Source organism: Hoplias malabaricus, chromosome 1, assembly GCF_029633855.1.
Source record: "Hoplias malabaricus isolate fHopMal1 chromosome 1, fHopMal1.hap1, whole genome shotgun sequence".
Classification (NCBI taxonomy): Eukaryota; Metazoa; Chordata; class Actinopteri; order Characiformes; family Erythrinidae; genus Hoplias; species Hoplias malabaricus.
In genome coordinates, this window is record NC_089800.1 from 28997085 (window position 1) to 29016854 (window position 19770).

Below are 19770 nucleotides of genomic sequence, written 5' to 3' on the forward strand. Positions count from 1 at the left end.
AAAGATCCCCCTTGTGCTGGGGGACATTTTCACTGACAGTGTTCGGTCTTTGAAATGCAGGCTTCACTTTCACCTGTGAATTTTTAGAAAACCCTTTTGATTGTTGTTCAATATCTTCAACTTTTTTCCAAATTCTCTCTCTCTCTCTCTCTGTGTTTCTCTTACCCCCTTGTGAGGTCATTACTTATTCATCTTTTACTAACAGGGTTTGAAAGCCAGCTGAATGTAGGACAGAACTCCATCTTAAATTCTCTCTCTCTCTCTTGCTTCCTTGTTTTCTGTCTCTGACTCTCCTATCTCTTTCACTGTCTTTTACATTCTCTCACCCTCCCCTCACACACACACCCACACACTATGAGTTCAGTGAAGTGTGGCTAGACTTACAATGGTAGAAAGCTCAGTTAGATAAGAGTTTGAGAGAGAGAGAGAAAGTATGGGGGGCGGTGAATGTAAGTTCTTCTCTTTCTTCAGGCTCAGTAATGAGGGGGCAGTTTGCTCCAGTTTTTGAAGGAGCTCAGAGAGGAAGTTGTTAGCTTTAGGCTAGAGAGGGAAAGTGTCTGTGGAAGGAAACTCAGAGGAAGTATGAGGTTCATTTTAAGGGTGGGGTAAATTGATGTTATCTTGGAGCTCTTCAGAGTAAATCATTATCACAGTTATTGTGGAAGGTTCCAAATTGATTCACATAACTGAGTGTATGCAGGTGATTCAGAGTCTGTATTTGCCATGCTGTAAAATCTCACACAGCCAGAGGATTTGGCACCACAAGGATCAAACCCCACCGCAGTGTTCAGTGCCTGTTCCTTTAAATGATAATGAGGCGCTTGCTGCTCACCTGAATCCCAAGTGCACAGCCATGAGGAGAGAGGAGCTCTGGTTTTTAGCCATTTTCACTCGGTTCTCTTTCTTCTCCTTTCTTGTTATCTCAGTTTTTACTCAGTGCTCTTATTTCACCACGCTTGTTATGTCTGTTTTGCTGCATTTACCTTCGTCTTTGAGCTCTCACATAAACACAGGTCAACTGCTGTGATTGGAGAGACTCAGGGGGCAGGGCGATTCTAAATTCTCAGCACTCTACGGAAGAAGCAGCACGAAATTAGAATTGTTTTACCCCATGTTTTTTGAAGCGTATTAAGTAAACCCCCAAAAGTGTTTTACATTCTGTGGGATATTAGGGAATTACCTCAGATACCACCAACCTGCACCGTACACCTGGACGATATGACTGCAGACAATCTGCATCTGTACACTCCACTGAACCCCGACGATTTGGTAGAAAGGAGAGGAGAGAGAATGACTGAGTTTATTTAAAGATGTGGATGTTGAGACCACAGTAATCAGATATTTGCTGTTCAGACTGCAGAATATCTGTCCTGCTGTAATTGGATGAGTTTATTTGAGCCTGTGTAAATGAGGACAAATTCATGTATTATATACCTGCCCTACACTGTCAGAAAAATAGCCCCTGTGGTGATAACTTTTGTTACCATTTTTACTATTATTTTATTATAATTGTAGATTTTAAATGTGTGTTGATTTCATACGCTCCACTTCATCACCAGGACTTAAATAATGTTCTTTTATTTTACACAGTTCTGTAGTGAAAGATAAGAAATGTTCCCCTCTCCTTCTGGAGAAAAGAGTGTAATGTACCTTTAGGGAACTGGACTTTAAAACTACTGCTGGACCTTTTTAAAGATACATTTACAAATTTTGTATCTTTTTAGTGACCAATAATGTACCTGTATAGTACCTTTTTTTTTCTGAGAGTGTACGTAAAGGTCTGAGCTGACTCTAAGCTGCTGACAGACTGAGAAGATCAGAGGGCGAAAGCTCAGCATTTTTCCAATGGTTTAATAAGAAATCACTGTTCCAAGAACTCTGGTAGGAACTGTGGTCGAATGCACAATGGGCCAAAGATGTCTAATCTGTTCAAAACCAGACACTGTGCCTCCTCTGCTTTGGTTCTTGGAACAGAATTGTGATGCTGACTTAACACCAGCATGTGTTTGTTTGTGCTATTTTTGTAGAACCAATAGTTTAAATTTTCAAATAAGCCTAAGTCACAGTTGACAGTAATTACAACAATTATGCAACAGCTACCATAAAATGACAAAAGCTTGAGAATGTGTGAATTTTTACGATTCAGCGTTTCCTCCAGAAGTTTTTCCAGCCACGATGGCAAACCCGGGGGATCACAAATATGCATTTCTTTCCCCTTTTTCACATCCCTTTCCTTCATAGCTAAAACCCCACCATAGATAAAGATACCTGATTATTTTCCTCATCAGGCATCTTCCTCTTCTTGGGGATATATTTGAACAAACTCATGGAATATCAGGAATATTTTAATACAAAGCTTTTACACATGGTCAGGGAGTATTGAGTAGTTATGTGATTAAATTACAAAATAATGTAATCTGTTACAGTTATTGAGAATTCTACATGAGTAAGTTGTTTTTTAATCAAAATGGTGGTGGTTAAATATGGTTTATATCAGGCTGGTTTTGCTAGAGGAGATTCACTGAAAAGTGTAAAGATGGTAATGTTAGCTGCAGTAACATTAGTATTTGTTTGTTTACTGAAAGATTGTCTTTCTTTGTGTAATTTCAAGTCTCGTGCCCTGCTGTGGCTTTCCGTGGTCTCAGTATGGCGTTAATATAAATAGAGCTTGGAGTTGTGCAGGCTTTATAGTACACTGCGAATGTTCTTTACAACTGTAAAATCTGTCTAAGTTAACATTGCCTAGCTTAATCTTATTTTCTCTCTTTTCTGTCTTTCATATTAGTAATTTCAAAATAAAAGCCCTCTGTGGAGGTTTCATATCATAAAATTCTGAAGCAGAGGCAGAAATGCTACAATAATAATTTACACAAAAAAGTATTTATTTAAAAATATACCCAAATAGATGCAACCTCCCTTTACCTGCTCAGACAATGTGTGCTGTAGTGTTTACACACACATTAAGGAGAGGTAACGTTTTGCTGAGTCATTTTTCTTTGGCTGAAAATCTTTTTTCCTTTTTAAAAATGACTTGATGCAAACCAGATGTGTTCTTTCTTCAGATTCCCACAGTCCCCATGATTCAAACCTCTCCAGCTGTTTTTGATATGTTTTGTCATTTTTCCCTATAGCCCCATGTGATACATGCGTGATTTCCTAGGAGGTCTAGAAAGTTTTAACAAGCTCTACTGACCACACTGTTTGTATTGTCAAAACATGTATCTCCCAAAATAATAACATTACAGGAGAAGGAAAAAAAAAAAATTCATAAAAAAAAAATGTTGACGTCTGGCTTGTGTCTGTACTCTCCTTCATGCTATAACTCACGAGTGATATTAAACTATTTCAGAAGCTTATATGAGTAACTCTCTCAGATTCTGTCACAAGAGCAGACAAATGGCAGACAGATTAACAGTCTTTTTCTCCTCATTATGCATTATGTGGGATACTTTATGCCCCCTGATGCAAAGAGGTGATGGGCTTCTGTGCTTCTGAGTACTGTGAGACTCTCTCCAGTGCAGGGAAAGAAGCTGTGTATGAAATAATAGTAACAATTTAGTAGTAACAATGTAACAATGTAGTAACAATTTTTCCATCTGTTTACTTTATTTGTGCTCTGAAACTCGACAATCTGTCCCCAACATGGGGCCCATGAAAAATAAAACAAATTAAGAATAAATCATGTGATAGTTTGATGTTTTTTTTTTTGTGCATTTTATGTGCAGCATACATTTCTAAAATACAAGAGAGACACCTACAACTGGAAAAAAATTATTTTTAACACATACCTGGCAGAATTATTATTATCTGTTAAATAGAGTACTGTTCATTTAAACGTGTCTTATTCACTTTAAGATAAATGCTAGACCTCGTGCTACCTTAGCTCTCATTACGAGTCGTGGGTCGTAACAGTGGTCATTCTGTGGAAGAACACATTTGCCATTGGTCATTTAAATGGTGTTTTAATGCAGCTATAACAACTCCCTACTGTTTTACTGCACCAGGCCTCCACTCACACATACGCCATGTACAAAACACAGGGTCAAAAAGCACACATCTTTAATGAGGCTGTATGTGCTGTACAAGCTATGGTCTCTTTATTATAGTTAATAGGTAAAATCTGAAGTAGATTTTTGGCTGTTTTTCAGTGTCTTGCATAATTTTTCAAGGTTTTACATCATTTTAAAATTTCAGCTGCTATTAAGGCCATTTTTAGATGGTTTCCAATGGGCCAGCATGACCCTGCTCAACTAGTTACACCAGCAACAAACCTGATTCTTTTTAAGACAAGGGTAGGGCTAAACTAATCTAACTAAAATAACCAAGCTAATTGTCTTACTAATGTTATGCATAGAATCTCTCTCTCTCTCTCTCTCTCTCTCTCTCTCTCTCTCTCTCTGTGTGTGTTTAGTATCCTCTGTGGTGAGGTTACAAAGTCCTCTTTGTCATCCTGGTGCTGGACTGAAGTGACCTGCCATTGGCTCTTCTCTCACCTCTTGAGTCTGGATTGGTCAGACTACATCTCTAGGTGGGAGCAAGTGGAAAAGGAGGACTTGATTCTGAATAGTCCTTAGACTGAAGTGGGGAGACTCACATTTTCATTTACACTGAAACACTTGCACACATTCACATGCAGACAAAAACCCGTGTCCTCGATGGCGGCCTGTTTAACACTGCGTTTCTCTCTTTTTCTGCTTTTTGCTGGTGAGTATAAGCTGTGTTTGTTGACTGTGTTGATGTGTATAGATATTTATACATAGGTATATGCCAGTTTGAAAATGTATTTCTGCTACTTTTGTGATATTATTGTGTTCTAAATCCAGACCCGACATTTCGAGTAGTATTGAACAACTTTACACAAAATACTGCTCAGATGTTTTGTTGAGGTTCTGCATGAAAATAAGTTTGTTACATAATTCCAGCGCTTTTTTATTTGTTGCTATAAAATATAAATGTTGTTATAAATTCTGCTCAGGCAATATTTTATATATATATTTTATTTATGTTTTTTTATGTTTTATTATTTTTATATTATTTTATTTTTTGTTTACTTAAAGTGCAATAGAATGAGCAAAAATATGTAGAGCGTGTACAAGATGTTATTAACTTGTTTTCACTTAGAAAAGCAAGAATACATGTAATCTGACCTAAGGTGTGCATTAGTGCTCTAGTGCAGGACATGAGCACATTTGTTTTTCCTCATAGCCTGTTTTGGGCAGTCAAGGGCAGTTTAATATTTCTTACGGTCATGTTTTGAAGCAGTTTAAAGTCTGCCTGACTGCACAGGTACAAAACTATTTGAATCAGTGTTGTGGTGGAAAATTGTGACAGAGGAAATTGTGACAATTAGGAAAAATACTGAGTCTCTGAATCAGCATCAAGTGAGTAACAAAACGTATTGGAGGGAAAATGCACCTCTTCCCAGAATCTCTCACCAGATTCACACTGCTGTTGCGTTGTCTAGGCTCTAAACCCCTTTGCCGGCTACTAGTCTGATTACCTGTTAGTCTGGTACAGTTTTCACCTCCACCCTCCAATTCGATGCACTCATTTTGCATTTCTGAATCTGTGTCAGTGTTATTTTCACTGTTAAAGCATCTGAAACAAATTGGGAAAACCCTGGTGTCAATTTAATCTGAGCTGAACGTCAGCTTCTGGTTGTCCTCGCTTCCCTCTAAGAAAAGCATCAGCATTCCCATGAACACCATTAAGCCAAGCTTTATTCACTGTGTCATATGTGTCTGTGTATATTTAAAAAACAAACGGGTCAGCTGCAGTGTGTGGGATCAAAGCACAAGCATAACAAGTATTATTTACACCTGATGTGTGTGCTGTGAAGTTGGCATACTGCCAAAAAACATTCTTCCCTGGATGTCTGAAGTATACCTCATCAGAACCATCAAAGTCATGTTTAGTGATATAAAGTTTAAAATATAAAGTGTCCCTATGATGGCCAGCAGACAGCTCAGTCCTACTGCCATCATCACTAGCCCTTTGGGGTTGACCATCGTTATCACTCTTAAGTTTCTTCAGGTGAGGTTGGAGCCTTCTAGCTCGTCTTTCCATTTTCACGGCCGTGTGTGTCACTAGGAGCACCTGGTGGGGTCCAGTCCACTTGGGTTGTTTCCACCTTCGTCTGCAGAGGTCCCGTATCATACACCCCTGTGTATGTTTTGTGCACACGTGAGGCATGCTGAACAAAAAGTTTGGGTGAGTGTAGAGTCCGGGTGCATACCAATGTCTAGCTATCATATCCATTATCCTCCCTTTGCTCATGTGACTTCTCCCATGAGCAATAGCAATTAACCCTTTCATGTATGCTTTCGGGAGGTATGGTCTGTTTGTTGCTGTGCGTACCCATACATTTATTTGCTTAATGCACCCTGATTTGGACCACTGAGCTCGCTCTGCTCCAGTGGCAGTGAATTGAATATCCCACAGAGTGGGTTTCTCTTGGCCTCTTACAAGAAGTTGTGTGGCGGCGACCGGGGCTGTAAAAGCTGTGTGTTTTGCTACATGATCTGCAAAGGCGTTTCCCTTGCTGATGGGATTATCTACCAAGGTGTGCGTTGTGCATTTAACAAACTCTGCAGCTTGTGCTGAGTATGAGCTAGGGAGGCTCTGTGTGTGTAAAACATCTGTGGCAGAGACAGTATATGCAACTCAGTTAATTCCTGTTTTGTCTCTGCTGGCAGAGTCATCTACAAACCGGATTCCAAAATGTGTTGGGACACTAAACAAATTGGGAATAAAAACTGAATGCAATGATGTGGAGATGGCAAATGTCAATATTTTATTCGTAATAGAACATAGACGACAGATCAAAAGTTTAATCTGAGTAAATGTAACATTTTAAAGGAAAAATATTTTGATTCAAAATTTCAGTATCAACAAATCCCAAAAAAGTTGGGACAAGTAGCAATAGGTGGCTGGAAAAAGGAAATTAAGCATATAACGAACAGCTGGAAGACCAATTAACACTAATTAGGTCAATTGACAACATGATTGGGCATAAAAAGAGCTTCTCAGAGTATCAGTGTCTTTCTGAAGCCAAGATGGTAAAAGAATCACCAATTCCACCATTGTTGTGCAGAAAGAAAGTGCAGAAAGACCAGAATGGTGTTACCCAGCGTAAAATAGCAAAGACTTTTAAGTTATCATCATCAACCGTGCATAACATCATCAAAAGATTCAGAGAATCTGGAACAATTGCTGTGCGTAAGGGTCAAGAACGTAAAACTCTACTGGATGCTCATGATCTCCGGGCCCTTAAACGTCACTGCACCTCAAACAGGAATGCCACTGTCAAGGAAATAACAGAATGGACTCAGGAATACTTCCAGAAAGCATTGTCAGTGAACACAATCCACCGTGCCATCCGCCGTTGCCAGCTGAAACTCTACAGTGCAAAGAGGAAGCCATTTCTAAGCAAGCTCCACAAGCTCAGACGTTTGCACTGGGCCAGGGGACTTTTAAAATGGAGTGTGGCAAAATGGAAGACTGTTCTGTGGTCAGATGAGTCACAATTTGAAGTTCTTTATGGAACACTGGGACGCCATGTCATCTGGACCAGAGAGGACAAGGATAACCCAAGTTGTTATCAACGCTCCGTTCAGAAGCCTGCATCACTGATGGTATGGGGTTGCATGAGTGCTTGTGGCATGGGCAGCTTGCATGTCTGGAAAGGCACCGTTAATGCAGAGAACTATGTTCAGGTTCTAGAACAACATATTCTCCTAGACGTCTCCTATCTAGACGTCATCTCTTTCAGGGAACACCCTGCATTTTTCAACAAGATAATGCTAGACCATATTCTGTAGCAATCACAACATTATGGCTACGTAGGAGAAGGATCGGGGTACTGAAATGGCCAGCCTGCAGTCCAGATCTTTCACCTATAGAGAACATTTGGCGCATCATAAAGAGGAAGGTGCGACAAAGAAGGCCCAAGACAACTGAACAGTTAGAGGCCTGTATTACACATGAATGGTCTCCTCTGTCCCCAGACGTCTGAGTGTTGTAAGAAGAAGGGGGGATGCCACACAGTGGTAAAAAAATGGCCTTGTTCCAAGGAGCGTATGCTGCAATGTCCCTAGAAGCAACTAGAGCTTTCTCAGCTGTTGCCACTGCCCTAAGACACACTGGTAGGCCCTGAGCTACGAGGTCTAGTTTGCTGGAGAAGTACGCCACTGTGTGTAACTTATCCCTGTGTTTTTGAGTGAGAACTGATGTCATGTACACTCCCTTAGCGTCCACCATCTGGACAAAGGGCCACGAGCAGGTCATCCACGTACTGGAGTAAGACAACTCCTTCCGGTAATGTTAGTGACGCCAGGCTATCTCTCAGGGACTCATTGCATATAGTGGGAGATTCACAATACCATTGGCAAAGCCGGGTGAAAGTATATTCTTTCCCCTCAAAGGAGAAAGCGAACCAAAACCTGCTATCTGGATGTACCGGTACACTGAAAAGTGCATTTGCACTATTACTGTGAAGTGTGAGGGTTTGGTGCCTCAGGTGCTCGAGCTTGAACTGCAGCATTTACTGCTTGCAGATATTGAACAAACCTCCACTCATCCTGGCTGGGCTTTTTTACTGGTTTTGATTGGTGAGTCTGGACATGGCACTATGACCCCTGCCTCAAGAAGAGCTTGAAACATGGGTCTAATGCCTTCAATTGCTTCAGGCTTCAAAGGATACTGAGTTTGCTTGGTCTGTAAGTGGATTTTGGTGTGATGGATACTGGTTCACAGTTTTTTAGTCCCACATCATACTTGATACATACTTGAGGAAGTGAAGCAAGCTCCAGTTCCTCTTCTTCTGTGAGTGTTGTGGCCTGAATCAGTGGAGGAGGGCCAAACAGCTCCACTGTTTGCTCCTCTTTCAGCCTGTACTGAAAAGAGCACTTGCACGTTTTCGTGGAGGAGCTGTACTGCACAGTAGGGCGCTGTGTATCAGCCTAATTATTGGCCCTGGCCACCCTCAATTCCCATGGCCCGATGTCACGCCATGTATGTATGCGCAGCGTTCTCTCCAGGGTCGTAGGTGGGGTGGGCTCGGCGGACGTTTTCTTTTGGCCAGCCTCTGTCCACTTTGCATTAACTGGAACCCAGCCATCGGAATAAAAAGCGTTTTATCTCGTTCGATGTCGGGTGACAACACATAACAGAATCCTCAAATTCTTTCGTCCTCCTACTTGTTGGCGGTCAGATAGGCCAGAGGCAGCTTTCATCCTGTCTTTTTTTAGTCCAGTATCGATGTACTAACAGGGGTCTTTCTGGGCCAGCCACCTCCACCATGGTGAAAGAGCCGCTTGGGTTCTGGAGCATGGCCATCACCTGAATCACCCCCCCCCCCTCAGTTCTACCTGAAGTTTTGGTTTGGGTTCGGGTGAAGAGTGAGAGCTGGCTCACGCCCAACACTTCGATTTCCCACTGCAGATTGACGTAGGGGCCAAGTGCTGGAAGTGGGTCCACTGGGTCCGGTAGGTCGTATGGTGGAGGTGGTCACTTGCTTGGTTGTTCTCTGGTGCGGGTCTTTTTGGCGGTGCAAAATCAAGGTCAGGATCGGCAACAACTGAGACACTGGTTTAGTTTTGCCCCCTCCCGTTTTTCTGTGCTCTGCTTCTTCTATCCAAAACCCCACTGCCCGTAATATATTTTCTTTATTGTTTGCACAATGCTTAATCACCGCCTGTGGGCACCGCACAAGTGGTTATTTCACCCTGTCTCTAAACTTCTTTTACATTGAGGCTCCCAGTTGTCGGGATTCTGAAATATTTTATCACAGCGGCACATGCGTTACATTATCAGTGCCACAATCCTGGCTCATCTGACAAAAGAGAGCCGCAGTGTGAATCTTTGGGTTAAAATATAATTTTTTTGTTAATTGGGATCCCATCTTGTTCTCTCACTTGGTTTAGTGACTCAGAGAAATTTAGCCCCAACAACCACGTCTCACCTTCCTTTACCTACTTATTCAATATGTCGTACCCTATACCTAACACTATTAGCACTCTTCCCCACGGCCCGGGCCGATTTCTCTAGCGATATGTCTATCAATAGAGGCCTCACTCTGAGCAGGCTACTCTTTCTCTACTGCGCCGTCGAGCGTCCTGCCCTGACTGCCATGCAGCTTGTTATTTCGTCATGCAATAAACTTTATCCAGGGCAGAGTGCTTAAGGGAAGATGGAGGGGATAGATTAAATTTAATTACTGTTATTCTCAAATAATTAGTTTGTCACTCACCACCAATGTTCGTAAACGAGGGTTGGATTGCGAGCGAAGGGACGATCAGTCACACTCACCCCTGCGGTACTTCTCCCTTGCTCTGTGGATTTTCCCCTGCTTTTGTGTCAAGGCTCTGCCGGAGAGCGTCCTCAGTGCATGTTTACTTCTCTCCCTTCTGCCGCAGTCCGTTGCTCATCCTGTTCATGATGCCAAATTGTGACAGAAATAAAAACTGAGTCGTCATCAAGTGAGTAACAAAGATTTATTGGAGGGAAAATGCAACATGTAGCTCCTTTTCCTCTCTGAACAACTTCTCAAACAAAACCTTTTATACCTGTAGTAGAGGTGGGCGGATTGATCCAAATACGCTGGTTTTGGTATTGATCAATACTCTTGTAAAAAGATCGATACTCAAGCTTTTTTTTCTGTCCCGCTGCTGCACACGTGGATTCATCAAAGTCTACTCTCTGTCTGTGTGTGACTCAGCGCAGAGCAGCACCCCCCCAACCCCCGTCACGTGCTGAAGATCAGCGGGTATTGGTATCGATATCAGCGATAATGGCCCTGTATTTGCTTGGTATCGGATCGATACCAAAATTTCCGGTATCGCCCACCTCTAACCTGTAGCCCCCCACCCTGATTATCACAGCTCAATCCTTTACCTTATATGGCTATAAGCCACGTTACAATTTGTTTAATCTCTTGCCTTATCAATCAAATTCCGATGTATTCTGTTCTCAGTCCCCCCACTCAGATCGGTTTCGGATATCTCTTCTCTGTGGCCTGGGGATGAACGGAATGTGTCAGTATACTGTTATCTGAAACACACGCACATACAAGCCTGCTGCCCACACAGACAACTGAAGAATAAAACAATTCCACTTACGCAAGCATACATGGTTATTGCTGATAAAAAAAATACCTTTATTGATTATGAATCATTTCAATAAACAAATTCCATCACAGTGTCTTAAGGGAGTATTTGATCTCTTGTTTTTATTAATTGAGTCAGATTTTTCTACTCAGCAAGTGAAATGAATCACTAATATTTAAATGAAATGTTTTTAAATAAAATTACTTTTACCCAAAGTGATGTAGGAGTCAGTGCTTTCACTGCACATCTGTGACACTGATGATAAAGCATCACATTTCCCACATCTTTGAGAGGATTCATTTTATTGTGCCTTCATTGCATATCAACATTTAAATCTTAAATTGTCAATGCTTTTCTTTTTGTCCGACTATTTTAAAAGCTTCCAGACAAGTTCCCTAACATGGTATCTTTCCGAATCCCAGCCTGATTAAGTGTTCAAATGATTCAGGCCAGGCCAGGTCAGAGAATAAACACATTGGTGAAAATGTGACATAATCACTGAAGTACAGGCCAAAATATTTTTCTAAAAATAAGTAGTGAATCTGAAGTAGGTTTACAAACTTTTCCAGTCTAAGAGCTAGGTATTAAGCATACTTACATGAGAAAACCCACCTAAGTAGTTGGTAAAGCTTACAGTAACACACTAGACCTTAGCCGCATCCCATTCATTTCAGTAGATTATTCCACAGTGATTTCATGTCACAGACATTTGAGGCTAATGCAAATCACATGAAATTTCACACTGAGTTCATATTTGCTCAACTTTGACACAGGAATGTGTGTCCTCGGCTAATAGTGCTGCATGTTTTCATCTGCCGTGACCTGCAGGTCGGGGGCTTTGTACAGCACTGCTGTAGAGCCAGAATGGAAGTAACACTGATTATACCACAGTTAGTGCCGACCCTGCAATGTGATTGTCTGACTATATCACGAGTAGTTGTGAGACTGGGTTGATATTACACAATAATGGCACTCTGACTGAAGCTCTTCAGGTATCACTCCTCAAAATACATGTAACCTAGCAACGACGACAGCGCTGTCCCTGGACCTTTCCCCCAACGGGGAATGCATTCCCTAAAGTACCATAAAGTAAAGAAGTAATGCGGAGTAGACCGTTATCTGCTTTCTGATTTGTAAACAACAGAAAATTCGAAATTTAAAAAAAGTCAGTGGCTGTCTGTGTGGTTTCTGTGATTGTGTTTAACTCGAGTCAAGGCACGTATTTTTCTTCGCTACTGTCGTCCACCAGCTCAGCAGCAAAATACTTTTAATTTAAACTGAGAGAACTTGGCATCGTTTAACGTATAATATATATCACAACGATATGAATCCGCTGTAAGTAAACAATGCTTAAACCTTGACATTTTAGTGACTTGATGCGTTTATGTCTGATTTAGACAGAGGGCAGTTGTGAATAATGCAGCCTTGTTTAGAATGTGTGACGAAATGGAACTATTCTTCTACGAAGTTTGATAAACAAATCATTTTCACGGTCTCCTTTATCTTAAAACCTATTAACAAATGGCGATACTGTGGTATAATAGCAATAATACACTCGAGGTTTGTGCAATAATGTGAGATATTGGCATTGGTGTACTGATCTTCAGCAGTCTGCCTGTGGCTTCGTGTCTACAATCGCATCACACCAGTGCCAATATCTCACCTTGTACCACTCCCTCGCCAGTTATTAATAACATAATTGTAGTGGTGTGTAAGCACAAAACTTTACATAATTTTATAAAATGACATCATGTTATACAGCCAGTTGGGATCTTGGATTTGATGGCTTTATATATTTCCCTTTTATTGTAATTTTTTTATTTTATTATGTTTGTTTGTTTGTTTTTTGTAGGACTTCTTTTTTTTTAATGTTGTTGGAGAGTTAGCTGCACCAAAATGGATGACTCATTTTACATTGCAGTCTTCTGGCCCAGCCTTGACTCCTGTTTCACCTCGACTCGACTCTGTAGTGGAAGTTCCTTCTACATTCAGCACCAGTGTGTGTGATGGTTTTAAAAATATACACAGCCCGACCAAAACTTTGGGAAGCCGTTTCTCAACCTTTTGCTCCTACTCTTCTAGGAATTCCCCTAAATATTAGAGCACTTTCTGTGAGGATTTGATGGCCTTCAGCCAAGTGAGGTCATTAGTGAGGTCAGCTTCTGAATTTGAATGAGCTTCTGGGTCACAAATGTGACTCCAATTCATTCCTAGATTTTTGAATTGTGCTCCATCACTCCAAGGAACACAGTTCCACTGCTTCCCATCCTTATTTATTAAACACATGCTCTTTCCTCCTCTGAGCCTTCGTTAAGTAGATGAAAATATATGCAGTTTCTTTTTCAGCTCTTTCTTCAGGGCAGTTACTTAACTTCTTCCTGTTCTTCATTGCCATGGATACACTCCATGCTCCGCCTCTGTCCCACATCGCCATGGTGATCCCACCACCCCTGCAGCATTGTGCTGCTACACACTGTTTACTCTATGAGCTCATGAAAGGCCGGAAAATGTGACCATGTGTCTGTGGGTACCCACAGAGTTCCAGAGTTAAAGGGACCACACCACAGAAAACCAAATCTTCCTTTAAGTTAACTTTGGGTTAGTTTTAAACATACTTTTCACTCCCCAAACTGCAGAATCTCTGTATAGATACAAAGCTGTGGAACATGCCAAGTTGGAGTCTTTAGGTTTTGTGATGTCATGAAAACAAATGCACTGCTTTATTTGCCAATTCAGCCTACAACAGTTTAGCTTCACCCACTCACACTGAAGTTATAATAGGTGTTATGAGGCGTATGACATCAAGGATGTTAATAGGGATTCTGTCCCTGTGTGAATATGTATCAGTGAGGCCATATATTACAAACACCTTCCTAATATGCTGCTAACAGAACTTAATGGATCTGCTGCTGAAGTCTTTATGCCAGAGGCCACAGCAACCTTCTCCTAGCGAGTCCATCACCCACCAGTGGGTTACAATAGTTTTGGATGTGGAAGGTGAAGGATCAAAGAATACTAGTCTGCTGGTCATCGTTTCTAGACGTATCTGTCTATTCCACTTTATTTACGTTATTTCTTGTCTGTTTTATGTTATCCGGAGGCTGTCAGCGGGGAATGAGATATTTATATTGAAGTGGTGTGTTAGTTCAGGTTAAAGTGTCTGAAAATAAAGTGTTGTAACAAATAGTTTGTTAAATGCGTTTTGCTGCATATTATTTGCAAGAAAGGTGAAGGGCGTAGGCCTTTTACACTTTGTGTGTGTGTCTGTGTGGGTTTGAGAGTGAGAGTGGGTTTGAGAGCGAGAGGGTGGAAGAAACGTTCTTGACACAAAGCTGCAATGTTTTCTCAGGACGGTGAAACCTTGGCTCTGTCTGAGACCACTGTGTATTTATGTTCACTGGATCTGCAGATCTCATTACATATCTCTGTCTCTGTCTGTCACAGTACAATTGATGCCACTTGGTCCCATGGCAGAAGAAGTATCCCGTGGTAAAAGCAGGAAAAGGGTGAACCCGGTGGTCCACACTGACGCTCCAGAGCTGGATCCCATCACTGAGGCATATAACTACTGTAACCTTCCCAACCAAACCGAACACACATGGGAGGGTGAGTCCTGTACATGGACAAACACTCGAGCGCACACACATCACATCCAAAGCAGACACACCTGGGAGGTTGAGACTATCTCTAGGTGCACACACATACATGTACACAACAAAAATAAAACACACCTGGAAGGGAGAGACTCTTGTGGGCAAACGTGTGTGTGTGTGTGTGTGCATACAAACAAAACACACCTGGTAGGGTGTGGCATGCACAAATAAACGCGCACATGCACGCATACGCAGACACACACTTTAATCCAACATCCAACAACTTTAATCAAACAAAGATTACACTCACAAATGTGTTCTAATATTTACTTCTATTCATGGCATAATCACATTCATTTCTTTGTTAACAGTTTGTTTCCACTTCTGGGCAAAAGCCAGACTTATTTCACTATTTAATGTTCTGACCAAATGGCTGTTCAAGCAGAAAATGAAACATGCTTCTGCTAAATATAATATCACGTTATTCAGTATATTTTCTGTCTGTCCTTAACTTGTGCTTATTACCCTGGTGATTGGCAGTAAAATGAAAGGAGAGTGGTCTTTGACTTTGGTTCATTTCTGCATGTGTTTCATATCAGGGTGTGTGTTTGTGTTGTAGGACACAGTTTGGCTGACTACAAGCTGCTGTCGGTTCATGTGATGATTCGGCATGGTGATCGATACCCGCTCTACTCCATCCCTCAGACCAAGAGGCCAGCTATAGACTGCGTTCTGTCTGCAAACAGGTGTGTGTGCGTCTGTAAGTGTAACGTGATAATATTGGAATATTAGGATCAACCTCTTTGAGGAGAGGAGTCCCTGGTGTTGCTGCACCAGACTCAGCACTGCAGAAACTTCACTACTTACCTTCTAGAGAAGGATAGAAAACTTCCTTTGATTTAAAACGGTGCTGTAAAAGTGAAATACACTCTGCAACTCTAGAGGGAGCTCAGGTTCGAAAATACCAAATATTACCTAGTGTTGTTTTATGTTAATGAAATTGTATGTAAATTGCGTACTGTGGCAGTCTACTTTGACGTAATAAATATCTTCTGGAACATTGTTCAGAAGTTCAGAAATCTAGTATAAATTACATGACAGAACAGTAGAGGAATGAGTAGCAGAATGCACTGCAAATAACAAACATCTGGCAGATTCAGCTGCAGTGGGTTTACACACTGTAAATAAATTTGGGGAGGGCTTTATCATCACTTATTTTAAGGACTGATTATACATTTTAATATTCTTACATAACCAAAATGTTAAGATCTGAATAAAACTAAATGGAGATGGCAGAGACATATATTTGATCAATATAGACTTGTGCGATCTATATATAATTTCATAATGGGGATTTACCATTTAAAAGAATCTTTAAAAGTGTTTAAAGAGGTGGTAGCAGACCACAAGTATCTGTGACCTGCTAAATCATACGAGTTATCCAGCACTGCCTCTTTAGTTGCTCTCATAATCCGCAATTTAATATAATGTAGTGTTTTTGCAGATGTACGAGGCAAACATTTCTCCCAAGACTTGGTGCTTTTTTAATAGCTGTTTTGTACAACAGCCACACCATAGACTAACAGTTATTTCTGAGCTTATGCTTATGTAACTAGCCCCCTCTTACTTAATGAGAGTCCATGAAAAAGTGACCCAGTCCAATAAAATGCAGAAAAAACATAACCCAAAATTTGTCAAACCCACTGCTAAATAATGTAAAAATACAATAAATAATGTCACTTGATATTATGAAAGGATGATCAAACCTTCTAATAACTTATTAGAAGTTATTAGAGCCTATAACTTGCATGGTTAGTTTATCAATAATAGTGCAGATTTAACACTGATGAATTTGCTGTGTATTGTACTCAATGTTTACACTACAAATTTGTAATTAAAATAAAAAATTTAAATGCTCATATGATACATGGACCGTTTCAACAAATTGCAGTACTCTTCCAAAGGTTTAGGGGGTGATATGCCTTCTGTTTCATTACAAAAATTATAAGATTACATAATCAGAAAATTATAACTAGGTTCAATCATTATAGAATTAATCAGGAATTGTGACACTTTTGTAGTTAATTGAATATCTGAGTGATTATTTGCTCTGTGAAAACTTTTAAAGTTTAAATTTGGCACAGTTTGTGTACATTCTACTCATGACAGGAACTTGAGCAGATGCTGACATGGTTGGTTAGAGGCACCTGGACCAGTTATAGATCTGGGGGTTGTCAGCTTTGTAGTGAAAACTGACAGCAAATGATGTTACGAAGGGGATAAATGTCAAAGTATGAAACAGAAAGGGGCCTAGAACATATCCTTGGGGAACACCCTGAGTGATATATGCAGTAAATGACTTGTTTATGAATAGCATTGTGTTGCTCAGTGAATTAAGAAGTGGACCAGCAGAGACAGGTAGGTGTCAGTGATGCCAGGAGCAGAGAAGTGGGTCATAACGAGCTGTATCACATACTGAATATGGAGGAAAAGTGGAAGAATGTTAATTAGAATACTAATTAGGAATAGTGGTTAGGAAAAAGTTTATTAACACTTTAGAAGTAGGCATGACCTAATGTTTAGGGGACTGGGCTTCGTTGGGTCTGTCCCAAATCCTACTAAACTGTCTATATAGAGAGCATTTTATGCCATTTTAAAGGCCATTTCAGCTGACAATCTGATGTTCAGTTGTGCACACACAGTTGACATAATCTCTAGAGAAAAACATGATATGAGACAGGGAAGTAGGTGCTGTGGGAGACCACTGACTGGCTAATGTCACTCTCTGAAAACAGGTAGGTCAAAAACCCAAACCCAGTAGCCGTAATCAAAAATCATCTACTATGGTGTGCTAAACCACAAGTGCCTGTTAGCTGGCCAGCTTTGCTTCTAAACAGAATTCACTTATTTATGAACTTTTCCATTCCTCCAGCTCCAGTTGCTGAAATTTCTCTCTCAGAAACAGGTTATTATAGTCAACACATGTCAGTGTACATTGTGTGGCTGTCCTTAGCTGAACTGCACACCGCAAAAACCCTTCATTCAACTCTGTGCCTGACTCCCCATGTTAGTAATGAATACAGTGTTAATAGTTTGAGGAAAGAAATGTGGATACCACCCATCCCTACTGTTAATAATGTAGTAGAAATCAGATGAGTGGACAGCATTCAACGATTTTTCAGTATTTTAGTAAACCACACTAGCATTCACTTGGGAAAAGATAGCAACAGCATAAGAACACTGCAGCAACACCACAACACCCTCTTAGCAACAGTTCAGGTCTTAATTTTCTACAGATGCTGCTCAGTCCCTTTTCACTGCCTCAATACTTCAAATATATATATCATAGTATATCAAATATATACTTTGCATCGAGGAGTGTAAAACTGATGTTGTAGACATCATTGTATTTATACCACTGGGGTTCTCACTTTGATTCTTCTTGTGCTCTCACTTCCTGTTTCTTATGCTGTCTTGCCATTTCCTGCCTCCCTCCAACTTTTTGCTTCCTCTAATATCTCTCTCTCTCTCTCTCTCTCTCCCCACCTTCTCTTTTACTTTCTCAATCATATATGACTAGAGATTTATGACAGCTGTATCCATTTAAGCTCAGCAAATTCTCATGTGCACACACACACTTCTCTCTCTTGATTATGTAAACAGTGATCTTTAGAGCATTGTTAATGCAGGTTAAATATTAGTAACATACAACACTGGCTGAATATTTAACATTTATCTTTCTTTTAATATGATCTTGCTTCCCTATTTATTTGATTCTCTTGACTGATATTTGTTCTCTCTTTTTCCTCCTCATATGTGTCTTTCTTCCCTTGCTGTTGGATGAGAAAGAGAGAGAGAGAGAGACAGAAAATGAATCTGTAACAGATGTTTGTGTGTGTGTGTTGTGGGGGTTAGTGCTCCATCAAACTGCTGTAGAGGGATTTAAAGGTTAAAACCCTCTCACTGAGTTCTGTGTAATTATGCCACATGTATTTGTGTGTCTGGGTCCTACTCCCTGAATCCCTACTACCTACAGACTGCACAGTTCAGAGCCGAATATTCATTGTGTATTATGAATCAATTAATGTTCAGGTATATACTGTGTTCATATTGTGTATATTTGGGTAAAGCCCCCGTTTTATGACCTCTCAAGGACACTGTGTAGGGAATAGGGGGTCATTTGGGATGCAGCTGTTGTCTTGGTTGATCTTCTATATTTGGGGCAATGGGAGGAATTGTGTAGAAGCTCTGAGGAGTTCAGTTTTACTGGGCGTTGGTCATCAGGACGTCTGTAGCTGAGGATTAGCTCGGCGGTCACTCAGTCATGTGACTCAGTGGTTTGGATGCAGGGCTTTTCCTGCCAAGGGATGATTTTGGATGAAAATCTCTTTTACTCCGGGACATGCCTGGAATAAACAGAACAGACTAAACCTTCATCACATTTTCTAGTTTTCTCTCTCTCTCTCACACTCTCTAGCGAAGTATTTCAGCTATGTGAACTATGGAGGATGTTTGAAGGTATGTGGGTCTGTGAGTGTGTAATTAGGATTTGTTGAAGTATAGAAGGTAGTATGGGGGGGGGGCTGATGAGTTATTAATGACGGTATTTAATGCTTATACGAGGGGTTTGTGGGTGGCTGGTTTTGCAGGGAAGTGGTGCGGTCGGTGTAAGGGGTGTTTGGATCTGTTTAGAGAAGTATATGGAAAGTATGAAGTAGGTACATAGAAAATGTAATTCTGCCCAGAGTCTCTGTGCTTTATCGGATCTCTGAATCTCTGAGTGCGCCCGGCCCTGTTTAGCCTTAAATCCCACAGAGGCTTTATTTTCCCCGCAGTTTAAATCCAGAGACATGACTAATGTCTCTTGCTTCAAAAAACCTCCTCATCCCTACCATCACAAAACTGTATATGTTACTCTTCATAATGTTTTATACTCATGTAAATAAATAAAAGCACAATAAGGTACATTTTATTTTACAATATTTAACATCTTTTGTGAGGCTTTTATTAGTTATTATAGATTTCCACTGTAACTGCACTTCTCATCTTATATAAGAGGCCTCCATTTTAAA

The 19770-nt window shown here is 40.6% G+C and overlaps 1 protein-coding gene across 2 annotated transcripts in view; it reads left to right on the forward strand.

The window, feature by feature from the left end:
* Positions 1-19770, forward strand: part of pxylp1 (2-phosphoxylose phosphatase 1) — a 29508-nt gene that overhangs the window by 4915 nt on the left and 4823 nt on the right. The window contains exons 1-3 of one of the 2 annotated variants that reach the window (XM_066661452.1): positions 4590-4704; positions 14550-14711; positions 15318-15444. In XM_066661452.1, coding sequence (XP_066517549.1) covers positions 4656-4704; positions 14550-14711; positions 15318-15444 — 338 coding nt within the window. In that variant the 5' untranslated portion in view covers positions 4590-4655. Of the gene's footprint in view, positions 1-4589; positions 4705-14549; positions 14712-15317; positions 15445-19770 lie in introns of those variants that run through there. The other variant, XM_066661445.1, reaches the window with a different exon arrangement.